This window comes from Sinocyclocheilus grahami, unplaced genomic scaffold (assembly GCF_001515645.1).
Source record: "Sinocyclocheilus grahami isolate Dianchi unplaced genomic scaffold, SAMN03320097.WGS_v1.1 scaffold851.1, whole genome shotgun sequence".
NCBI lineage: Eukaryota > Metazoa > Chordata > Actinopteri > Cypriniformes > Cyprinidae > Sinocyclocheilus > Sinocyclocheilus grahami.
This window is the reverse complement of record NW_015506030.1, coordinates 345889-372405: the sequence shown is the minus strand read 5'-3', so window position 1 is coordinate 372405 and position 26517 is coordinate 345889. Positions and strand designations below refer to the sequence as shown.

General features: G+C 38.0%; 1 protein-coding gene across 1 annotated transcript in view; it reads right to left on the bottom strand.

Annotated features, from left to right (window-relative positions):
• Nucleotides 1-26517, bottom strand: part of LOC107562951 (breast carcinoma-amplified sequence 3-like) — a 93819-nt gene that overhangs the window by 23336 nt on the left and 43966 nt on the right. The window contains exons 13-14 of the mRNA XM_016247711.1: nt 22453-22717; nt 3185-3335 (exon numbers count right to left, since the gene is read on the bottom strand). Of these exons, the coding sequence (XP_016103197.1) occupies nt 3185-3335; nt 22453-22717 (416 nt within the window). The remainder of the gene's footprint in view (nt 1-3184; nt 3336-22452; nt 22718-26517) is intronic.

The window sequence follows — 26517 nt, the reverse complement described above, 5'->3', positions numbered from 1 at the left end:
ACCAAAACAGTGATCATTCAGTCATGACCGAAACACCACTAGCATCAGTGGGATTCAAGTCCTTTTAGCACCATCACAACAGTCTAACTATATCAATATTCAAGTAAACATGGTCTAAAAATGGTACTAAGCTGGCTGATGAAGTGAATCTGGAGGAGGAATTAAAGAACAAATGGAGGTTACTTGGAAAAGGGGAGATGGAGTCATCAGGGCTGATATCAGAACTCATTGCGCTGGCTGATTTGGCAGCTGAAATCAAGAGAACAGCTGAAGTGTTGGCCATCTGAATCTGTTGTGTCCTATGCCCATTCCACTTGTTTACAGATTGGAGAAAAAAAAATCAAACTTGATTAGCAAAATAGACATTAAAAAATATATCCTCAAGCACCTAGTAGAACGTAGAAGTACATAATGTGATTTTGCACTCTGAACAGTCTAACTATATCAATATTCAAGTAAACATGGTCTAAAAATGGTACTAAGCTGGCTGATGAAGTGAATCTGGAGGAGGAATTAAAGAACAAATGGAGGTTACTTGGAAAAGGGGAGATGGAGTCATCAGGGCTGATATCAGAACTCATTGCGCTGGCTGATTTGGCAGCTGAAATCAAGAGAACAGCTGAAGTGTTGGCCATCTGAATCTGTTGTGTCCTATGCCCATTCCACTTGTTTACAGATTGGAGAAAAAAAAAATCAAACTTGATTAGCAAAATAGACATTAAAAAATATATACTCAAGCACCTAGTAGAACGTAGAAGTACATAATGTGATTTTGCACTCTGAATAAAGCACTCAGTTCGTTTAAGCAAATCCAAAACAGTGTTGTTATTGTTTAAAGAAAAAAAAAACATAAAAATAGTTTGTTAACTGAAATAAAGCTGAAACACAAAATGCATAAATATACATATTGAATGAAAAAAATACGATAGGAAAATAATTGAAATAAAATAAGCTGAAGTTGAAGTACTAAAATTACTAAAATTGACAAATTAAATTAATTTTTTAATGTAAGAAATATTTAAATAAAAGAATGACAAAAGACTAAAACAGAGAACGCAACAAAAAAGTTTTTTTTATTTTAAATAATAAATACTATACCAATATACAGTGGTATCCTACAATGTGATTTTCTGGATTTTTTTATTCATTTTGTCTCTCATAGTTGAGGTATACCTATGATGAAAATTACAGGCCTCTCTCATCTTTTTAAGTGGGAGAACTTGCACAATTGGTGGCTGACTAAATACTTTTTTTCCCCACTGTACATTTAATACTAGAATAATGAAAAGCAGTGTGGACCAATTCCTGACTCTTAAGTCAATAATTTTTATGAATAGCTCAAAAAGACAAGTTTACAGTTAGAATCAGTTTGTATAAAGCATTAACAAAGACTTTGATTTTACATACAGTATGTGAGTAAAATGGACATTATAACTGAAATATACCTAAATAAATTGAAAAGTAGGGACCAAATCAAACCGAGAAAATTAAATTAGGAATCAAATTGGATCAGGCCACCAAAATCAAAACTGCTTTGGAAAGTTCTTAACACCACTTAAAAGGCACTCAAATTAACACTGTGTAATGCCCAATATCGCTCATTTGGAGGCAAGACAGTTCGGGTAAAAAGCGTTTCAACCTTCTTTTCTCCATTTGATTCAGCCACGACACCAAGCGTCCATTTGCATTATTACAGAAACTTTGTCTGTAAAGAGGACGATCTCCCATGTGGTGGCCAGGTCCTCTGCCATTCTCCAGCCACAGCTCTGAGTACTGAACATCTGAGGGTAGAGTTTTTTGGGCATGTTGATGGGCAAAGAGAATATGAGCAGAGACAGGTGGGTGTGGGGAAACAGCTGACTGACTGACTGACATATACATAGACACACAACACAGTTTAGCACAACATAGGACATATCTTGTCTGCCACCACATATGCTAGCCTCAGCTAAGGAGAGAAAGAGAAGGGATGAAATGGGACTGGACTTGAAGACAGTGACGTCTACTCTGTCACCATGCACAGCCTTGGACTCATGTCTGTTGAAAAAGGCCATTTAAATGGGCACTGAGAGCATATAAGGTCTCCAAAGCCAGAAACTAAACCAAACACAAGGCTGAATTATTCAAACTTCAAACTGATGCATGCTTGACAACTCTTCCAATCAAAACTAGATGAGCGAGAGCCATCAAAACAACCTCAACACAAAGTGTTCTGCATGACAATGAGCTGCAGGGCTTGTATAAATCTGCCTGTTTCGTTAGCGAATTTCCCATTCAAACTTTACATTTAAATAAAAATAAACAATTGGAATAAGTCATAATTATGTTTAGTCAGTATGTAAATGCACACTGCAGTCATTGATATGGCAACCAGTCTTTACCGGCGTGTTCATGTTACATGGAGGGCGACCGCATGGTATGTTCAGTGATTGTAATACATCTGGCTTGGGAATTAACGACCGAGTACAGCAAAGATTCATATGCGGGAGAAAGCAGGTTTGCATGTTTGTGTAAATTCAGGCAATCATCTGGCAAATGACGGTTTGATGACACTTAAGTGCTCTAGCACGAGTCAAGAGTTCATGCAAACTCATGCCATGTTTCAAATCCACGACACAGTTCTCGCAAATGAGAAATGCTATCGCCAGCAAAGACTGGAACATTCATGGTCTTGACGTATCCAGTGACTTACAACAACAACAACATTTTGCTGAACTGCTTAACATTTGACAAACGCAGCCCGTCCTGCAGCAAAAGATAATTGTGTACAGTTGTTGTTTATAACCTGTATAACAGATGGCATGAATCAATTTGTTTTAAGATATAACCTACTTTAAGTACCTTGTGCCTTGAAATGGCAATGTAATTTCCATTGAGACCTCTGGTTTGAAGTGACAACTCACCAAATGGCAAAATGACAAAAGACTACCAGTAGGTCAAATAAGTAGCAGACTTCTTATCCAGCCAGAATATAGCCTCAAGTATTAGCAATTCATTTTCATTGTCATATAGAAACGTTTCAGTTTCACGGATATGATTTGTGAGAGTTGAGGATTTGTCTTGCTCTTCAGTTGGAATTCAATTGTTAATCTAAAATTAATATTATCATGATTTGTATTGTAATATAACATTAAAAGGCTCATACTGATGCCTTTAAATTCTAAAATAGTGTGGAGAAACCCACCCAGAGCGCTTGGTGATGGTGCCCAAGGTCATCGGCTGCTTGATTTGAGCCAGTGGAAGCACGACCGTCAAACTGGGTAATGGAGACAGGCGTGGGTTACCCATGTTGTTGTTAGTGAAGTTGTTATAGGATTCTTGACTGGTGAGTTTGGCTGTGAAAAAAAGGGAAAAAAAATTAAGAAATGGGAGTTTGTACTAATAATAAAAATCTTTAGGTCACATATATACTACATCAATTTTTTAAGTTAGTATTTTTATTTAGCAAGGATGCATTCAATTAATCAAATAAGAGTAAACACATTTATAATGTTACATGAGATTTCGATTTCAAATAAAAGCTGTTGTTTTTAAACTTTTGATTCATTGAGTCGAGACTCTTTCACACACACAAAAAGCAACACGACTGTTTTCAGCATGTATAATAATAAAAAATAAAAAAGTTTCTTGATCACCAAATCAACATATTAGAATGATTTCTGAAGGATCATATGACACTGGACACTGGAATAATGGCTGCTGAAAAAAACTCAATAAATGACATGTTAAAATATATTAAAATTGTTATTTTAAACTTGTTTCAGTGCAGCTTCAAAGGGCTCAACACGATCCCAGCTGAGGAATAAGGGTCTTATCTAGCGAAACGATTGGCCATTTTCTAAAAAAAAAATGTATATACTTTTTAACCACAAATGCTCGTCTTGCACTAGTTCCACGATGCGTGTCCGCAAATGCACACATTACGTAATCACATTAGAAAGATCACGTGTGGTTAGCTCTTCGTCTGTGTACTCCGGTTCAAAAAGATAGGGTAGGGCAAAAAACTCCATCATCCGACATTGTTGTTTTACACCTTTTTGACTTTCTTTGCACGTTTGCTTTGTAAAAACCGTCTATGTCACGTGTGACCTTTCCAACGTGACTACATAATGCGTGAAGTCGAGCTAGTGCAAGACGAATATTTGTGGTTAAAAAGTATATACATTATTATTTTTTTAAGAAAATGACAGATCGCTAGATAAGACCCTTATTCCTCAGCTGGGATCATGCAGAGCCCTTTGAAGCTGCATTGAAACTGCAATTTGGACCTTCGGCCCATTTTGGTTTCACCATTGAAGTCCATTATATGGAGAAAAATCCTGGTATGTTTTCCTCAAAAAAAGAAATAATTAATTTCTGTGTGACTGAAGAAAGAAAGACATGAACATCTTGGATGACATAGGGGTGAGTAAATTATCAGGATTTTTTTTCTTCTGGAAGTGAACTAATCCTTTAAATCAACAGCATATGTTAAGTCTTTTCTTAAAAATAATGCTGAATGTTCAGCATTCCGATCATGCTAAAATACATATAAAGAATTCATAATATAGCATACCCTCTCAGGGAAATAAACAGATACATGGTTTCTACAGCTCTCCCCTTAATTATCCACTTTTCATCAGTTTTCATGATTTTTTATGTGTTGCTTTTTATTCCAACTAGTACAGGAGGCATCAATTTGATCCATGCTTCCATGCACTTCTTAAAAAAGCAAACACAATATAGTGCAGATGTACCTAACACAAATATTCCACACAAAGTTCAAGTGCTGCTTTTTGTTTACCTGCACTAATTTTCCCCTTTCAATGTACAATATTTCAGACAAGCCCAATAATCTCAGCGAACATTTTCCTTGCTTCCATTGTAATATCGCCAGGAAGAGGGTATTCAGGGGATCGGAGAAATACCTGAGACACAAAACAGTGATTATCTGAGGGCAAAAGCGCTGAGAGCGGCCGTGCCACAGTGTTGGAGGGGTTTTAGATCATTAGCCAGCCTCTCTGTGTCTCTCTAATACCCAGAAATGCTGTCTTTGTGCTTAACCAAAGAGAGGCCATTTAGGCCTCATGGCCCTCGATAAAGGCCTGCTTTGGCTGAAGACATTACACAAACCCCTGCGCCATTCCACACAGGGCCCGGATCTTAAGGGCCCTTCACATTTCAAAACCACTACACCCCAAGCGCAGCCACCTTTTGTGTGCAAGAGCAGCAGAAAAGAAAAGGAATTTGAACAGGAAGCAGCCTGAAAACCCATAATGGTGCTTCTGATGGACAAAGACGAGGAGTAGAGGAAGAAAAATCTTAATGAATTTAGCATCTTTCCAAGAAGGACATACTCCGTCTCGGCGCACTTTTTAACCCCCACTAAATCAAAACCCAACTCACTCGCAGACACGCACGCAAACAGCGTCACGGTGGCAAAGCTTAAGCCCTCAAAAAGCAGACGCCTCGCACGGGATGATGTGAAACTCAGCCGCCGCATGACGTCAACACTAGTGTGGCAGGCTTGGCCGAAACCCTCAAGAATGGCACGTCCGAGAGAGGCAAGGCGCCTGGCCAGTCAAAACGATACTGCTTATGGAGCCGTCATTTGATTAATGACTCATGTGTGATGGCCTTCGCAGTGATACATGACAAGCCAATGGAAAGAAGATCCATCAATGCAAATCCACAGCCGTCGCAGGCCTAACTCCAAGAGGCCGGCAGGGTCACCCTCTGTCACCTGACCCTCTCACTCCGCTCCATTTGCATTTTCTTCTAATGGCACAGACCTGGTCGCCCTGTCACTGATATCTTGTTTTTCTCCCCCAAGCTGTACTATTTGCATCTGATAAAGCAATGAACACAAGCGATCCATCTAAGCTGACGCTTTCCATTCGTTATTAGGTTCATTTGCACACATAATCCTAAAAAAAAATAAAACATCCTTAAGTAAACACCATCCCATTTGTAATCGCATCACCACCGAAGTGAATTAAAAAAATGCAACCTTGAAGGCCGCCAATGCGAATAACGTTCCCGGGGACGGAATATCACAGGACGTTCCAAAGTGTCAACCGCTGAGAAATCGCCAGGCTTTAGGAGCATCTCTGGAAGACTTGAATTCCTAGAAAAAAGTTGCGCTCTCCCGGTTTGGGAATACTTTGATATATTCTGTTTCACCCATTCATGTATTTCTTACTGGTCCAGGTTTCCCAGACATGCTCCTGTAAGAGTGTAGTTCACAGGAGGTAGGGATTAGGACGGGAGGGGAGGAGGGGAAAAAAAAGAGGGATGAGTGGAGAGGAAAAGGAACAATAGCGGTACCGCCGCACTTAGGGGGAAGGCGCTGTCATGTCAAGTCTGCCTGTGCCAATTCCCAGAGCTATCATTATTAAAATACACACTTTCAAAGGAGGAGTACTACAAGTGGAAAAGGGGTGAGGGGGAAGGAAAGTAAGTAAAAAGAGAGGCCAGAAAGTGCCGGATAAAAGCAATCCCAGTGGACAAAGAGAAAACAAATTAAAATAACCATTATAAAACACAGATGCTGCAAAGAAAATAAACTTCACAAGATTTACTGTTTTCAGAAGAAATCCGACATTGGTGGAAAAGCCATTTCTGGTTGCCTCTGCTTTTACAGCATCTGCTCGCTGCTATTTTCAGGCTTGCAGTGGGGTCAAGCCAGCCTATGTGAAAATGGCCAACTGCCAGTCTTTTCCACAACTGCCAGTGAATGAGAGTGCTTTTAAAGTGACAGCAGAGTTTTTTTTTTTGCAAAGATTTTGGATTGTACGGCATCCGCTTTAATGAGCAGAAACCTTATATGAAACTTCCTGCTATTACCAGATGTCGTGATGTACGAGTATTTTCACCGTAAGACTTCAAACTGCATTATAAAATGGTACAATTTCTGTTTCCCCTCGTTCCATGTGCTGATTTCACTTCAGAAGTCGCCGTATGATTACAAGCCATTACATCATGACCGAAATTATTCACTGCTGTATAATAGCAATATACGTATTTATACATGACAAGCCAATGGAAAGAAGATCCATCAATGCAAATCCACAGCCGTCGCAGGCCTAACTCCAAGAGGCCGGCAGGGTCACCCTCTGTCACCTGACCCTCTCACTCCGCTCCATTTGCATTTTCTTCTAATGGCACAGACCTGGTCGCCCTGTCACTGATATCTTGTTTTTCTCCCCCAAGCTGTACTATTTGCATCTGATAAAGCAATGAACACAAGCGATCCATCTAAGCTGACGCTTTCCATTCGTTATTAGGTTCATTTGCACACATAATCCTAAAAAAAAATAAAACATCCTTAAGTAAACACCATCCCATTTGTAATCGCATCACCACCGAAGTGAATTAAAAAAATGCAACCTTGAAGGCCGCCAATGCGAATAACGTTCCCGGGGACGGAATATCACAGGACGTTCCAAAGTGTCAACCGCTGAGAAATCGCCAGGCTTTAGGAGCATCTCTGGAAGACTTGAATTCCTAGAAAAAAGTTGCGCTCTCCCGGTTTGGGAATACTTTGATATATTCTGTTTCACCCATTCATGTATTTCTTACTGGTCCAGGTTTCCCAGACATGCTCCTGTAAGAGTGTAGTTCACAGGAGGTAGGGATTAGGACGGGAGGGGAGGAGGGGAAAAAAAAGAGGGATGAGTGGAGAGGAAAAGGAACAATAGCGGTACCGCCGCACTTAGGGGGAAGGCGCTGTCATGTCAAGTCTGCCTGTGCCAATTCCCAGAGCTATCATTATTAAAATACACACTTTCAAAGGAGGAGTACTACAAGTGGAAAAGGGGTGAGGGGGAAGGAAAGTAAGTAAAAAGAGAGGCCAGAAAGTGCCGGATAAAAGCAATCCCAGTGGACAAAGAGAAAACAAATTAAAATAACCATTATAAAACACAGATGCTGCAAAGAAAATAAACTTCACAAGATTTACTGTTTTCAGAAGAAATCCGACATTGGTGGAAAAGCCATTTCTGGTTGCCTCTGCTTTTACAGCATCTGCTCGCTGCTATTTTCAGGCTTGCAGTGGGGTCAAGCCAGCCTATGTGAAAATGGCCAACTGCCAGTCTTTTCCACAACTGCCAGTGAATGAGAGTGCTTTTAAAGTGACAGCAGAGTTTTTTTTTTTGCAAAGATTTTGGATTGTACGGCATCCGCTTTAATGAGCAGAAACCTTATATGAAACTTCCTGCTATTACCAGATGTCGTGATGTACGAGTATTTTCACCGTAAGACTTCAAACTGCATTATAAAATGCTGATTTCACTTCAGAAGTCGCCGTATGATTACAAGCCATTACATCATGACCGAAATTATTCACTGCTGTATAATAGCAATATACGTATTTATAAAGAAAATGTGAACGCATTCAAGCATGTAATTCATTAACCAAACTACATTCGAACGTCTCGCTACGAGGCTGTCTGAAATCAGATCCAATAGTTTACAACATGTCAGCGTTTACAGCTCATCAGAGGAGCACCTTGGTGACAGTGAGAATCTACACTCTTCTGTGGCTCAGATAACAGCCTTACTGAAATCATATGTGTGCGAGTTTGTTTGCAAGGCAGGGTGTGTGAGGATGTTTCACCTCAGATGAGCAGACTTTGCAAACGGTGCATGAGAAGATGAACAGGAAGGCATCCGCAGACTCAATCAATGCACCTCGGCATGTGGCTCTGATCAGGAGCACGTAATCTGATCATGTCAATTTACTTATGGGTAAGTGGGAACCGTATTCTCTCCTCCCAGTCATGAACGCTGCAGTGTCATTTCAGACATGTCTAAATGAAACCCTATGCTGGTCTGTAAGAGGAAAAAAAAGAAGAAGAAATGTCTTAGTGAATAAGTTCAATTCAAAGCACCAGGACGACAATCATCTCGCTGCCTGATAGCGTCGTAACAGCTATAGACACTGAGTGGCAAACATCTCCCCCAATATTCAAATTAGTGGTTGACGAATATGGGTTTATGATGGTTGATTCTTAAATTATTACATTTAACGCTGCTCAGTCTTGAAAATGTGAATACATCTGTGATAAGAATCAGTGATATCACTCAAAAGAATAACCCAAAAATAAGAATGACTGCACAGAGAAAATAATTTATAATAAATAATCATGTGAAAGAGACAAATATTAATAAAAACTATATAATATTAATAAAAAAATAGGTTTAGTATATTTTATACTAAATATTTATACTTTAGTATATTAATTGGTATATTTTTTAATGTTTTAAAAATGTATATAAATTAAATAAAATCTAATGTAAATCAAATTATATAAGGCCCATTAAAAATATATATATATAATAAAAAAGCAGCACAATTCCAGTGCTGCAGCAGCTGAATGAAAAGGAAATGTAGGAGAATTTCCTGTTTCTTGTGCCTTTGCCATGGACGTGTTAAACAGCACTGACAAATGATGTTTCCTTTAAAAAATATATTTTTAAATTGTTCTAGCCTAGAAATGTCAATAATCAAAATTTCTTTGAACTCAAAAGCTCTACTGCGTTTCCAAAAGCGCACTATATTTTCAAACTCATTAATGTAATTAAAATATCTAGTATCCAACCACAACTTCAAACCTGCAGAACTGCCAAAGTTCATAATTACAACCAAAATTACAAAGGTGGTTTTAACTGGTAGAACCCTGAAAGGAGTCAGTGTTAAATAATATCAAAGCATCTACAATAAGAAATTAAAAACCAGACATTCAATCATTACTAGTCTTGATTTGATAATATGGCAAAAACATGCATATCCAACAGCTGTTTCAACCACAAAATAGGCAATATAATCCATTTATTTGCTTACCATAAAATTATATTGTGCAAATAGAAACATATCAGTGTTTTCATTTCCTCAGTGCAATTTGTGGTTTTGGTCTAATTTACACATTTAAAAAAGGCTGACAAAGGAAAAAAAAAAATTTAGTCCATGTAAAAGTACTCAACCACCAGAGCTTTTAAAGGGGTCCTATTATGCTTTTCACTTTTTCAACTTTAGTTAGTCTGTAATGTTGCTGTTTGAGCATAAAAAAGATCTGCAAAGTTACAAAGTTCAAAGTCCACTTCAAAAGGAGATAGTTTATTTAACAGAAATCACTTATATAAGAATATAAGATGATGTTTTTTTCTTGGAAATACATCTGAAAAAACGCGGTTGTCTTGTATTCAGAGTCTAGACTTTGACATGTCAATAATACACCCACAACAATAGGTGGCGCCAAATACGCATAAAATGAGTGTACCATGAAATACGTAATGTAATGCGTGTTGTAAAGATCGCGAGTAAAAACAAAAGAAAAAGAAAACCATACAGCTGCATGAGTCGTGACTGTCACCTGATGGGACCAAACTCCCTTTGTGATTTTAAAACGTAAGACAGTACCCAGATTTGAAGACTACAGTAAGATTTAACTTCTACTGTTAATACGATTTTGGTAGGCTACTAGTAGATGGATAGCCTAAATGTCCTAATTCTGATGGGCTACCTGTTTTTTTTTTTTTAATGGTATATCAAAAAGTGTATATTTTTTAAATGTGATTGTTGGTACATTTTACCAGTTTTTACCATACTTTCAAAACAAAAATTAAAATAGGAAAAATATGCAATATAAAAATAATTGAAGACAAAATGTGTTTTACTGAGAAAAAAACAAGATTTGGTTTTTAAAAAGCCTTTTTCCAAAAGGTACATCTGGAAAAAGGGGGGTCGTCTTATAATCAGGGTCGTCTTATATTCGGGCCAATACGGTACAATGAACGACTCGTTTGGACTACAACGCATATTTTCCGGGATTTGTGATATCACAAATATCGACGAATGGGATGAGACCTGGTTGAGCTGCACTAGAGAAGGCAACGAGTGTTATCACTATGTCGGAAACACGCTAGCTTTCCCAAGGCAGACGAACTTATAGTGGTTACATTCGTGCTCAAATTGATTTGATTTTGACGCAATATTTACACTGAAGCTCGCAGTGGTAAGGGGCATGACATTTCCCGACCAGGCGCCGAGTGCTGCCAATCACAACACACACTGGCCCAGCTAACATGTCAAGTCTGCCTGTGCCAATTCCCAGAGCTATCATTATTAAAATACACACTTTCAAACGAGGAGTACTACAAGTGGAAGGGGAGGGGAGGGGGGAAGGAAAGTAAGTAAAAGGAGAGGCCAGAAAGCGCCGGATAAAAGCAATCCCGGTGGACAAAGTGAAAACAAATTAAAAGAACCATTATAAAACACAGATGCTGCAAAGAAAATAAACTTCACAAGATTTACTGTTTTCAGAAGAAATCCGACATTGGTGGAAAAGCCATTTCTGGTTGCCTCTGCTTTTACAGCATCTGCTCGCTGCTATTTTCAGGCTTGCAGTGGGGTCAAGCCAGCCTATGTGAAAATGGCCAACTGCCAGTCTTTTCCACAACTGCCAGTGAATGAGAGTGCTTTTAAAGTGACAGCAGAGTTTTTTTTTTTGCAAAGATTTTGGATTGTACGGCATCCGCTTTAATGAGCAGAAACCTTATATGAAACTTCCTGCTATTACCAGATGTCGTGATGTACGAGTATTTTCACCGTAAGACTTCAAACTGCATTATAAATTGGTATGTTTTCTGTTTCCCCTCGTGTGCTGATTTCACTTCAGAAGTCGCCGTATGATTACAAGCCATTACATCATGACCGAAATTATTCACTGCTGTATAATAGCAATATACGTATTTATAAAGAAAATGTGAACGCATTCAAGCATGTAATTCATTAACCAAACTACATTCGAACGTCTCGCTACGAGGCTGTCTGAAATCAGATCCAATAGTTTACAACATGTCAGCGTTTACAGCTCATCAGAGGAGCACCTTGGTGACAGTGAGAATCTACACTCTTCTGTGGCTCAGATAACAGCCTTACTGAAATCATATGTGTGCGAGTTTGTTTGCAAGGCAGGGTGTGTGAGGATGTTTCACCTCAGATGAGCAGACTTTGCAAACGGTGCATGAGAAGATGAACAGGAAGGCATCCGCAGACTCAATCAATGCACCTCGGCATGTGGCTCTGATCAGGAGCACGTAATCTGATCATGTCAATTTACTTATGGGTAAGTGGGAACCGTATTCTCTCCTCCCAGTCATGAACGCTGCAGTGTCATTTCAGACATGTCTAAATGAAACCCTATGCTGGTCTGTAAGAGGAAAAAAAAGAAGAAGAAATGTCTTAGTGAATAAGTTCAATTCAAAGCACCAGGACGACAATCATCTCGCTGCCTGATAGCGTCGTAACAGCTATAGACACTGAGTGGCAAACATCTCCCCCAATATTCAAATTAGTGGTTGACGAATATGGGTTTATGATGGTTGATTCTTAAATTATTACATTTAACGCTGCTCAGTCTTGAAAATGTGAATACATCTGTGATAAGAATCAGTGATATCACTCAAAAGAATAACCCAAAAATAAGAATGACTGCACAGAGAAAATAATTTATAATAAATAATCATGTGAAAGAGACAAATATTAATAAAAACTATATAATATTAATAAAAAAAATAGGTTTAGTATATTTTATACTAAATATTTATACTTTAGTATATTAATTGGTATATTTTTTAATGTTTTAAAAATGTATATATATTAAATAAAATCTAATGTAAATCAAATTATATAAGGCCCATTAAAAATATATATATATAATAAAAAAGCAGCACAATTCCAGTGCTGCAGCAGCTGAATGAAAAGGAAATGTAGGAGAATTTCCTGTTTCTTGTGCCTTTGCCATGGACGTGTTAAACAGCACTGACAAATGATGTTTCCTTTAAAAAATATATTTTTAAATTGTTCTAGCCTAGAAATGTCAATAATCAAAATTTCTTTGAACTCAAAAGCTCTACTGCGTTTCCAAAAGCGCACTATATTTTCAAACTCATTAATGTAATTAAAATATCTAGTATCCAACCACAACTTCAAACCTGCAGAACTGCCAAAGTTCATAATTACAACCAAAATTACAAAGGTGGTTTTAACTGGTAGAACCCTGAAAGGAGTCAGTGTTAAATAATATCAAAGCATCTACAATAAGAAATTAAAAACCAGACATTCAATCATTACTAGTCTTGATTTGATAATATGGCAAAAACATGCATATCCAACAGCTGTTTCAACCACAAAATAGGCAATATAATCCATTTATTTGCTTACCATAAAATTATATTGTGCAAATAGAAACATATCAGTGTTTTCATTTCCTCAGTGCAATTTGTGGTTTTGGTCTAATTTACACATTTAAAAAAAGGCTGACAAAGGAAAAAAAAAAATTTAGTCCATGTAAAAGTACTCAACCACCAGAGCTTTTAAAGGGGTCCTATTATGCTTTTCACTTTTTCAACTTTAGTTAGTCTGTAATGTTGCTGTTTGAGCATAAAAAAGATCTGCAAAGTTACAAAGTTCAAAGTCCACTTCAAAAGGAGATAGTTTATTTAACAGAAATCACTTATATAAAAATACCGACGAATGTTACGAGACCTGGTTGAGCTGCACTAGAGAAGGCAACGAGTGTTATCACTATGTCGGAAACACGCTAGCTTTCCCAAGGCAGACGAACTTATAGTGGTTACATTCGTGCTCAAATTGATTTGATTTTGACGCAATATTTACACTGAAGCTCGCAGTGGTAAGGGGCATGACATTTCCCGACCAGGCGCCGAGTGCTGCCAATCACAACACACACTGGCCCAGCTAACCAATCACAGCACATTTCGTATTTCAGAAGGCGGGCCTTCATTTGATACAGGAACTAATCGAGCCGTTCATGCCAGACTGGGGGGAGAGGTGTTGTAATAATGTAAAATATGTGAAAAATAATGTGTTTTTCGAACAACCTAGTATGAGAGCCTGTTCTAGTACACCCCCAAAACAAAATCAAGACTTTCAAAGAGCATAATAGGACCCCTTTAAAGTGCATCTTAAAGGGGTCATATGATGCTTTTTTAAAGATCATTATTTTGTGTAACAGAATATGTTGACATGCTTTAATGTTCAAAAACACATTATTTTTCAAATACTGCACTCTAAAAAATGCTGGGTTGTTTCAACCCAACTTTGGGTCAAATATGAACTAACCCAACTTTTGGGTTAAAAATTTAATGTAAAAATTTAACCCAACAGTTGGGCTAGTCCATATTTGACCCAATGTTGGGTTGAAACAATTTTTTAGAGTGTGTACATTATTGTAGGTCCTCTATGCCCCGCCTCTCTCAAATGCTTCGTTTTCAACAAAGTCCCTTCTTCCGACAAGCGCAGTCTGCTCTGATTGGCCAGCTGACCCAGTGCATTGTGATTGGCCGAACACCGCAAGCATTCGTCGGAAATGTAACGCCTCTTACCATAATCGCGAGCTTCATCTTTCAAAATAAATGTAAAGACAGTAAATAATGCAATTAGTTTTGCCATCAATTCAAGCCCGAAAGAGGAACAGAGTCGTGTGACAGACACAGTGATGAAGCTGGTATGTGTTTGCAGTACACAAGCCACAGTTAAGACAGCTGACTCCACTGTGATGTGACCCTGTCTCTCTCTCTTTCTCTCTCACACACACACACGATGTGCAAAACTCCGCATTTGAACAGTCAATAGCAAATACTTAAACTAATAACAAAACAGTAGCTGATTCAGAAGCGCCAGATTGTCATAGCAAAGTCAGAATTACCTCCTCTCCTAGGTTCATGAAACGCTCGTCCATAAAATGCATTGCTGTTCTGTTGTAAGTAATCTTAAAGATTCCTAAATGCATCTACTTTCGGAAGGCCAAATAAAGTGCTTTTGCTTTCGCCTAGAAACACACAGCGTCTCCCTGACATGGCTGCTTCAACACTAACTGCGGTTACTGAAACCATGCCTTCTTTGCGTGAACAATTGGGCGGCATTATGCAAATATTTCCACATAGTGACATACATATGTGGGGGCGTATTAGACCGATCCGTTTTAGGGGGGTGTGGCAGAGTCAATCTTTGATAAAGAATATCCTCTTTGGTTTTGAGACTTTAGTCTTTGCAACTTCAGGGATCTTATCTATGCACAATCAGCTTGTAACACTCCAAAGAGAAAGAAAAACTTGAAATTGCATCATATGACCCCTTTAATGGGCTCACAATATAAAGAATTATTCAAGGGATAGTTGAAAAATGAAAATTCTGTCATTAATTACTCACCCTCATGTCGTTCTAAACCCGTAAGACCTCCGTTCATTTTCAGAACACAAATTAAGATATTTTTGATAGAGCTATCTGACCCTCCCATAGACAGCAAGGGTACTACCACGATCAACGTCCAGAAACGTAGCAAGGAGATCGGTAAAATAATCCATGTGACTTCAGGGGTTCAACCGTAACATTACGAAGCTACGAGAATACTTTGTGCGCAAAAGAAAAAAAAGAACGACTTTATTCAACAATTCGTCTCCTCCGCGTCACCCTAGCACCATTTTGGAGAATATCCACTGAACGCAAACAGCGTATGTTGTTCTGTGTCATCCGCACCACATACGTTTTCTACGTTGTTTGTGCTTTGATTTGAATGAAAACAACGTATCCGTGTGGTGCGGCTGACACAGAACAACATACGCTTTTTACGGTCTTACGGATTTGGAACGACATGAGGCTGAGTAATTAATGACAGAATTTTCATTTTTGGGTGAACTAACCCTTTAATTCTAAATATTTCAAATAATCATATCAGACTTGCTGACAGCAAGAGGAGGAATGCTGCATTGCATCATGGTACAGAGAAAATTTCACTGTGGGATAGTGCAGGGTCTCAGGTCATGAGAAGTGTCAAAATCACATTTCCTAACAGTGGGAAAGGGCAGCACATCATCATGGCTCACTCTGGCTGATAAAGACACACCAGCCCACTCAAAAAGTTTTCGCATGAGAGCGAGACAAAAAAAAAAAAAAAACATACCAGGCCACCCAGGCCAAACAACAACACAGTCTCAATGAGATGTTTACAATCGCCGTGCCAGGGGAAAGACAATGCTCTTGTTCCAGAAACTGGAAAAAAAGGAAAAGATTTTCTTTAAAAAATACATTTAAGATCAATGTTAAGCATTAAAATTATAAAAATGTCCAGTAAAATGGAATCAGATCAAACAACAAATATGTATGACTATATAAGATACAACCGTTTAAAACTTTCTGGAAACAAAAACAAGTATACTTTACTAAAAGTGTGCAAACAATTCAAGTAAAAAAGATATACAAAATATTTAAAAATACATTTTAGAAAAAAAATATTTTCAATGACATTTTAAAATAATAATAATAATAAAATAATGGTGTTCACAAATATGAAATTAAATAATTTACAAAAACACATTGTGAAAAAAAAGACGACAACATGAGAATCCATAACAAATCATTTATCTTTAAGGCATAAGTCGGAGAGGAAGCATTGCTGTTTGCTTTTAAGAGGAGGCCATTCATAAAACTCAAGACAAATTACAGAATAACTCCAGCTCTTTTGCTGGATTAGATTCATATCAAGACAAAACATAGTGGCATGATTCAGGCCTAAGTATTTTTTCCTCTCTGCCAATGGAGTGAAACAAGGTCCTTCATTTGAAACTGGCCTGTCAACAGAAAGCTGAGAACACAGCGCCACACAGAGGCCTGGACCGATACTGTGCCCAGCAATTGGACAAGACTTTGTAACCAGAGTAATAAATCTTCAGGATAGGGAGTCTGTATGAGATCGTATATGATGCAGAGTTGTGGTATGTTAAAACAAGAGCGGCGCTTTGATGCCTGGCTGATTGCACGTCTGTTGTTTTGTGAGCGGAGGAGCTGAGCTTTATCTTTGAGAGCCGGAGAGCCGCTGTGAAGCTGTGATGGAATTTAAGTGTGTGTGATCCACAAACAAGGGAGGAGGCAGTTTGTGATTACAGAGAGTGTTTGCTGGCCTTGCCCGTACAGATCAGATCGGCTCATCTGGCTGCATGTCCGACAGACACACACAGAGAGAGAGAGAGAGAGAGAGAGAGAGAGAGTAAACAGAAGAGATCTGATGGTTGTAAATGATTCAGCACAGGACTCAGGAGTGATACATGCTTTACCGCCACACTCGACATGAAAGCAAAATTTATAATCTGCTCTACAAGCACTACAGCCCAACAACAAACATAAAATAGAAGACTGTTTAATCCTATATTTCAAATGCAGATATCTGGATTAGATTCTATACACAAAAATACAGTGGGCTCCAAAAGTCTGAGAAACCAAAGTGTAAAAAAGCTGCGCACATCCCACAAACCCACACAGGGCTCAGGTGTAGGACAAAAACAAACTATAGTAAAAATACAAACGTATTGTCCGCACACTGATGTAACTGCTCCATAAAAATAATTATTGCTGCAACGTTTCAACCATCAGGTCTTTGTCAGGCACAAATTACGTGAACTGTACAACTCTTTATAGGTAACAGGTGATCATTCTAATTAGACACATTCAATATGCAGGTACACTCCCACAAAAAAAACTGAGAGGGAGAGAGAATGAGAGAGCGAAAGAGTGAGAAAAAGAAAAAAAAACCTGCATTAAACTCAAATAAATATACAAATCAACACAGGTCAAGTACAAATCTTAAACTCGAATAAACTAACAAATCAATACACACAATACCCCCCCCCGACGGTTTTTGTACCTTCTCCAAAAGTCTGAGACCACTAGTGGAAAACTATCTTTTACTGCAAATTAAATTATAACATTTGAGTGGAAAAGTTAGATAATTTAATACATTTTTTTCTGTAAATATTTTTTAAATATTCAAGAAACTGTATATGTTATTTTCACCAAGGGTGCATTTCTTTTTTGAAAAAATCATACTGTGTTTATTCAAAAGTACAGTAAAACAGTAATATTGTGGAAATATTATTGCAATTTAAAGTAGGGTTGCAAAAAGGTGGAAAACTTCCAGTAAATTTCTGAAACATTCCAGGATTTTTTTGGAATATTCCAGGGATTTTTGGAAAGTTTCCGGAAATTTACTGGAAATGTTCCACCCCTTCGCAACCCTAATTTAAAGTAACTGTTTTGTATTTTAATACATTTTAATGTTAAAATGTAGTGTTTTATTCTTGTCATGGCAAAACTGAATTTTCAGCAGCCATTATTACGCCAGTCTTCAGTGTCACATGATCCTTCAGAAATCATTTTAATATCCCTAATATTTTTGTGGAAACAGTGATACATTTTTTTTCTATGATACCTTGATGAAAGTAAAGTTCAAAAGAACAGCATTTATTTGAAATGGAAATTTTTGAAACATTATAAATGTCACTTTTGATCAATTTAATGCATCCTTGCTGAAAAAAAAAACATATAAAATGTGCGTGAAAAAATAACATGCCATTACATGGCATTCATTTAACATGCCGAGTTAAATGAATGCCATTTAGATATGATCTGTGACTTAATAACCACAGTGTTGAGCTTTTTAAAACAGTTTGCTCCAAACAACATTGTGTCATCGGTTTTGCAAAAGCATCCATGTCTGCCTGTTTTTGCTTTAAGATGATGAATGGTGTAAACAGGCATAGTTACTGATAAAACAAGCCTGAAACCCAAACAAGCCGTATGCTGACATTAAATGGCTCAAAGGAAGTATCCCGTTATCCCTAACTTAATAACAGCAAATTAACAGCTTCCTGTTGCACCTTATTTTTCCTTTCAAAATAGTCAATGAACATATACAAAGAAGGAGACCACCAAGTTGTGTCAAACCAACACTGAATTTCCTGTAAGCGCAAAGCTAATGGTGACCACCTCAGTCCAGACAGCTCTTTCCATCGCACTCCTCACATCCTCGTGCATGGCCGACACAGAGCGCATGGCCGACACATGTGCCCTAAACATTCCCGTGAATGGAAACCATACAACAACAGTTAAGCTTCAAAAAGCATTTTCCTTTGGCATTTGTTCAGTTATAGGTAGAAAAGGCAAACAGACAAAACAACTAAGCAGAAACCAGCACCTAAACTAATGAATTAACTGTCTGTTAGCACTGACAAAGAAGAACTTGTTGAATTATCTAACAATGCCATGAACCTAAGGCGAGGGGGATGTGGCTCCTAAAATAGATTGAAAAAAACTCCACAATTAAACTGGGGGAGAAGAAAGCCCGATTGTGGTTTCTATTTTTACAGAGTGCCAGCTCTGAAGGATGTGTACTTCTCTAGTTCCTTCCCTAAATCAATGAGTTGTCACAGGAGACAATTGCCAGTCTACTGTTGTGGCTACTGCGCCGCAGTTTTTCTTATCAAGCAGTTATTTCTGCCGACTCCGTTCACGCTCATGGACCCAAAAATGAACAAAACCGACGGAAAAGCATACGGAAAGTGACGCTGATAGCTTTTTCTCTTTTTGTGTCTGATAACTAATCATAGCGGAAAAGGATTTAAAAGTGTGACAACCACAAAAACAATTTTGCTGATTTTACGATGACGTAAAACGCAGTGAGAGATAAGAAAAATGCGGAAAATGTTTTTTTATTTTTATTTGTAGAAATCCTGTTGTCACTACACTGTATAGCAAATTAACAAGTACAGAAGTTTTTTTTAGCCAAAATTTACTTTTATTTACTTTTTAAAATACTTTTATTCAGCAAAGAATCATTAATCAAAGGTGACAGTTAACACTTGCATTACAAAAGATTACTATTTTAAATAAATGCTATTCTTTTGAACTTTCTATTCATAAAAGAAAAAAAAATTCTGCTTCATGCTTTACACAAAAAAATTAAGCAGCACAACTGTTTTCAACATTGATAATAATAATAATAATAAATGTTTCTTGAGCACCAAATCAGCATATTATAATTATTTATGAAGCTTCATGTGACACTGAAGACTGGAGTAATTACTGATGAAAATTCAGCTTTACCATCACAGGAATAAATTACATTTTAAAATATGTTGAAATAGAAACAGTTGTTTTAAATTGTAATAATATTCCACAATATTACAGTTTTTGCTGTAGTTTTGATCAAATAAATGCAGTCAATTGCAAATGTATGAAACAGCAATTAATTAAAAAATTATTAAGAAATAATTTCACTGCAATTCAGTCCATTAAACAAATGTGTCATTAGCAAAACTAAACTTTTATTATCAAATCTCCGGAATGTTAAAAGTGTGAAGAAGATCAATGTGTAATTTTTAATACACTGAAATATATGTAAAAAAAAACATTAAGAGAACAAAAAAGAAAAACTGAATGACTGGTTTGAAAATAAAGCAAACATCTCGACAGGATATGTGGGTGGCTCAAGCATTCCAGCGTCACGTATGAGCCCATAGGAGAGGCCCACAGGGACCATGGAAAAGTGCAGACCATTTTGTCTCCCTTTCTTCCCCACACCGTTTCATCTTAATTCAAAAGCCACATCCTGCTATCCTCCCATCTTTTGGCTTAAGGAATTATGGAATGATCCTTGAGGTAATAAAATCTGGACAGTCCAAGGTTTGCCTCTAAGGCATAAGAACGGCCTCAGACTTCTGTTTCTTAGACTCCCCCATCCTGTTCCCAGTACAAAAAAATGTCACCTCAGAACCCTGTTGTCAAAGTGTCTCATCGGGCTGAAGCTGACAGGACTAATTGTTGACAGGTGCTTCTAATGCCCGGCTTTAAAAAATGAGTCTGATTTACAGCAGGGCTTCTGAGGCCCACTTTCACGGCTGCTAGTAACCATCCCTACACGGGACGCCAAACATTCCGGCCCTGTGATGTCACAGCGTTGCTCGAATCAAAGTGAAAAAAGTTTTTCATATTTTCTTTGAGACAGTCAAAAGTCACTCAAATTAATTAAGATTATAATATATATATATAAAGTTTACATTTTAACTTTAAAAATGTGGAGTACTATAAATTGATGGATGGGTGGATGGATGGATGGATGGATGGATGGGTGGATGGATGGATGGATGGATGGATGGGTGGATGGATGGATGGATGGATGGATGGGTGGATGGATGGATGGATGGATGGATGGGTGGATGGATGGATGGATGGATGGATGGGTGGATGGATGGATGGATGGATGGATGGGTGGATGGATGGATGGATGGATGGATGGGTGGATGGATGGATGGATGGATGGATGGATGGATGGATGGATGGATGGATGGATGGATGGATGGATGGATGGATGGATGGATGGATGGATGGATGGATGGATGGATGGATGGATGGATGGATGGATGGATGGATGGATGGAATTATATTTATATAGTCCATAAAGTTTAAATTTTAACTTGAAAAATGTGATGTGATGCTGAAAATCAGCAAGACGCAATGCAATAGCCAGATTATTTTGATTTTAATTAGATTTTTAGGTAACATTATTTTAAGAACCAATTCTCACTATTAATTAGATGCTTATTAGCATGCATATTGCTAGCATATTGGCTGTTTATTAGTACTTATAAAGCACATATTAATGCCTTGTTCTGCATGACCGTATTTTAGATTCCTTAACACACCCCATACCTAAACTTAACCAATACTGACTATTTATAAGCAGCATATTAGGAGTTTGTTCAGGGAAAACTCTTAGTTAGTGAATATGTGTTCCCTATTCTAAAGTGTTACCGATTTTTATTTGATAAATAAATAAATATTGTTTACATTTGCTGATTTATATTTATTTTAAGCAATTCAGTAAACTATTTTTTGAAGTGTCAGTATGGTGTCATTTGATATGTGACTTTGGGCAACAGAGTAAGAGAGGCTCTCTTGAACCCTTTGGGAAGCTCTGCAAACACCCCGCAGCTGACTGGAGTCTACAGTGTCCGTATCAGCGGGGTGCTTTCGGCGAGCACGGGGGTATTGATTAATCAGACCTCTGTTTTGTGGAGTGGGGAGTGCTGATGGGCAAACAACACTGACAGGCATGCCAGCTCCTGTGGCAATCAGCACAGAGATGAGAAGTGTGTGTGCGGGTGGGTGGGTGGGTGTGTATGTACGTAACGGTCAGACGTGGTCAGTGTGAGTGTGTTTGCAGCCAGAGACAGTGTTTGACAAACATCACAGTGTTATGACAGAGGGCAACAGGCTCAATCCCAAGGTCTTCTAGGGTGATTCGATTAACCCCTGAATGGCCAGGATCTACTTGCTCCGTTTCAAATTCTAGTAAGCTTCCTATGAGCTCAATGAAAATGAATTCAAGATTGTGGACAAGAAATGTAAATACACGATAAATGTAAATAATTAAATATTGACATTTCTATTTAATTCAATATGTTACCAAACAATATAGTTCAGGGTAATTAAAAATTGATAATTTTACCATCTAACTAGGTTTTGGACCAGAAGAACTAGCGTTACTAACTTACGAAGTATTGCAGACGTGCAAGAGGTGTATAATGTTTCCAAAAAACAAAAAGGTATTTGCTAACCATGTAGTGGTGATCCAGATGGGCTACTAGAAAGGCCAGGAATAGGGCTACAACGGCCGCCCTGTTTGCTGCTCAGCTCTTGCTCGATCTCCTCTAGTCCGGCACTCTTCTGGAAACGGCTCATGCGATTCACCACACGTGGAGACACGTGTGTGCGTGCACATGGCGCTCCACCGTACGGATTGATGGGAAAGACATGAGATGTACCTCGAAGAGTACTAATCACCACCCAGCGGCAGTCATGGCTGAAGCAGATGTCCTGCACCTAGAGTGGTAAGAGAAGAGAAAGGAAAGAAGCTCACAACCAGCTTTGAGATTTTAGTTGGTTAGGATTCGGAAATGAACAATCATCAATAAAATGAATGAAATCAACATTACAGAAAGTTTTTTTAAGTTTAGGGTCTTGAGTGAACATAATGAACAATACAGCAATGCCTTTCCTTGAAAATTTGGCTTAAAGTCACAATGTAACAGAGGTAGCAGATCTTCTTATGTATTGGGATAAAAATTCAAGTTAAACAGATTATCGAAAAAATATATTTTTTTAAATATTGGAGAAGTCTGGCACACATCACCAGAGTTATATTTTAATTGAAAGATTACTATGTCAGAAAAAATACATATATTAAAATTAAACATATGCATGGATGAATCATTCAAAATAAGATCATTGTTTTTTTGTTTTTGTTTTTCATGCCAACTTTAAGGAATGCAACCTGACTTCTGTTGGAATTTTCTCTGGTGTTAGTCATGAGAAAGATTATGTTTTCATAAAGAGTTTCTGGCAAAGACAGATAAAATCTCTAAAAAATGTGCTGTGAAACGCTTGAAAGGAATGAGAAAGAAGTGTTGGTAGTCACACCTAGGTGCCGGGATGAAGAGGTTTCGGAACTGCTCACCAGATCTTGGTTACTGGCACGAAAAACCTGAATATGTAACCTGGATTTTGTATTTATTAAACATCTAAAAACAGACGAACCATGAAACTGCAACAGTGCGTCCCGTGCTTCTTGTGTTTACCACTCCTACAGTATATTCAGTCTACGCTATTTTTTAATTGTTGGTCTATGTAAACATGTGTCAGATGGCTGTTGAATCCCTCCTGTTATTTCAGCATCTTGCGTCAAGAGTATAGTTTTATAAGACAGCGTCTTGAAATCCTATTCTAGCTGTTTCTGACCACAAGAACGCACCCTGTGTGAATAAATGTAGCTCTATGAATTGATGGCAAACCTTCCTCCCAAGACACGGTCCAGAAATCTTACACTTGGCTTTACCATACAGCACACTGCCATCAGCAAGGTTCAGCTAATGGCTTTTTTACAGCACTTTTTTATGGATAGCCATCAGCTACTGGAATGCAGCTGTCTGGAGATCTGTCTGATTCTAGGTCATTCTGCTCTATCTGTCTCAGATCAGTCTCATGCTGAATACAGCAACCCAGAGATGAGCAAATGAATCAAGATCAATGACCATGTCCTGTTCAGGGATGATACCTCACCTGGAGGTATAAAAATAAGATTTAGGTGACCAAAGACAAGGACTGAGATCTTTAAATTAGTTAATCAGACACAAATCAAATGAGCTGTTTGGTCAGTCATGTGCTGCTCAGAACAGCTAAAACGGTGTATGGCTTCAGGCAACACAGCCTGATGGGTTATTTACCTTCATGCACACTAAGGTCAGTCCGGAGCAGGCTGGGAGTCAGTACAAGCACCGTCAATCAGCCAGCCAGATAAGGCCGGGTGCCTGCGTCCGCCCACGAGGCATTATCACTCCTTTTATTTGTTCTGCTCAAGATAATGCGTCTTGGAGGGTGCTTGCTTTCTGCAGTTTGCGTTGTTTACAATGCCAGATCAAAGCCAATGCATGGCCAGGCAGCAAACCTGGCATGAGCCAGTGACAGATTAACCACCTTTCTCATCTCGGCAGAGCTGCAGGCCTCCTCGGCCCTGTGCTCACAGAGGAGGGAAAATGAGAATGTTTTACACACTAGGTTCCATCTCTCTGCCATGCCTGGAGGTGTCGGGTAAGGTAATCATACCTTCAATATAAGGAGCAAGAACGAGAAGAACTTGAACTTCACCCATGTGCCAGTACCCAGCCTGCAATTCAACCTTTTTCCACCCACCTCAGAGTGCACTTGAAGGGTAAAGGGACAAAGCAAATTGTGAAAACGAAAAAAAAAAAAAAAAAAAAAAAAGGGGAAGAAGAAAAAAAAAAAACTCTAAATATACTCTAATGGGCTTAATAAATACAGCTGGATAAAACAAAAACTGTCCGTCTTCATTTCAGGCTGCAAAGCAACAAAATGTGATTATTTTAAAGGGGGGTGATTCTTTTCTATACCCAATATAAGCACAATAGGAATTAAAAATGGCAAGTCTTTCTTTTAGAACCAGTGGTTTTCAATCCTGGTCCTGGGGACTCACCGCTCTGCATATTTTGTATGTCTCTCTTATCTGACACACTCAGCTGAGTTCATGAGCTCTCTCCTAATGAACTGATGATCTGAATCAGGTGTGTGTAAATAAGGGATACACACAAAATGTGCAGAGCGGTGGGTCCCCAAGACCAGGATTGAAAACCACTGTTTTAGACATAACACTTGACTGTGCTACAGTTACATGGCACTCCAAGGCAAATAACATACGGTGAAACAGTTTTTATTCCACTGCAGTGTTAATATTTATCATGTAAAGAAGGATTTAAATTGAGGGAAATATGTCTGGCATGCTTTTAGACATCGAATGTGTCAGTGTGACTGCGAGTGTGTGTCTATGAACTAGAGCAGAGATCAGGTTTGTGTGCATATCCAAACATGACACTGGCTGAGTAAGTAAGGGTCTAGGCCCTTTCGGAATAAATATTAGTTCTACTTAAGCAAATAAAACCTTACAATTTGCCAACTGAAGGAGATATTGTGGTGGAACAGCTGCAAGGCTAAATGGATGAAACAGCATTTAGGAGAGAGGAAAACTAAATCACTGCAGTTATTTCCCAAAATGATTTGTGCAATAACCCAATAGATCGCAAAAGTAAATTAAACTTTAAAGCACCCAGATAGATTACCAAGGCTTGGCAGACACTAATGATCTGATCATGTCCTTAGATGTCCGCTTCAACTATTCAACCTGAGTAACGTTACATAAAATACAAAAAAAGCATGTGGATTTGACCCATCCTCTAAAATACTAATATAAATAAATTAAAAAATAAAATGGATAGAAGAATGATCAATATATTTGATCAAATATGTTTTGAGACCACTATACACTGCCTTAAAGGTCCCCTGAAATGCTTAGAAAGAAGCAGCGTTACTCTATGTGTTGACGTCATTTTAACTGAAACAGGAAGACAGGGCGGGACATATCAAGCAGCCCCGCCCCTTTTTAAAATAGCCAATAGCGTTCATTTATATCACAGCTTGGGCTAGAGCCGTTCAGAGCCGCTGAGCTCCGTAAAGCCCCATTTTGTGGTCTGCGCCGACTCGCGTATGTGATCCGCTCCGTGCTATCGTGTCTCTGGACCGGAGCAGAGTGTGTGTGCGGTGCGGTGGTTAGCGTTACACGGCGCGAAACCAGACTTCTTTTTTTCCTCAATGGAAAGCATATTTACACTGTTTGAATCGTTCCCGATAACCTTAAGACTAACATATTGATACAAACACCCAAAAAAACTTTAATTTTGATTTCATGGGGACTTTAAGTAAAAAGTAAAAAAATAATAATAGTATTCAACTAGTAAAATTAAAATAAATTAAAAAGGATAACTATTACAAAGTGGAAATTAAAATAAAATAATAACAAAATAAAATAAAAATATATATATTTTAAAACTACTAAAACGGTAAAAATAAAAATAGAATATCTATTGAAGTGATTTTTTTTTATAAATAAATAATATTAAAATTTAATTAAATAAATAAATAAAAACTCAAGGAATAACTATATAAATAAAAGAAAATAAAATTTGGGCCTTCAAATCATGTGACAAGAATAGATATGTTGCTGTTCTTGTCCAAGCAATTGAACCTGCCAGGTAAGCAGTAACTGTGTTCTAGTT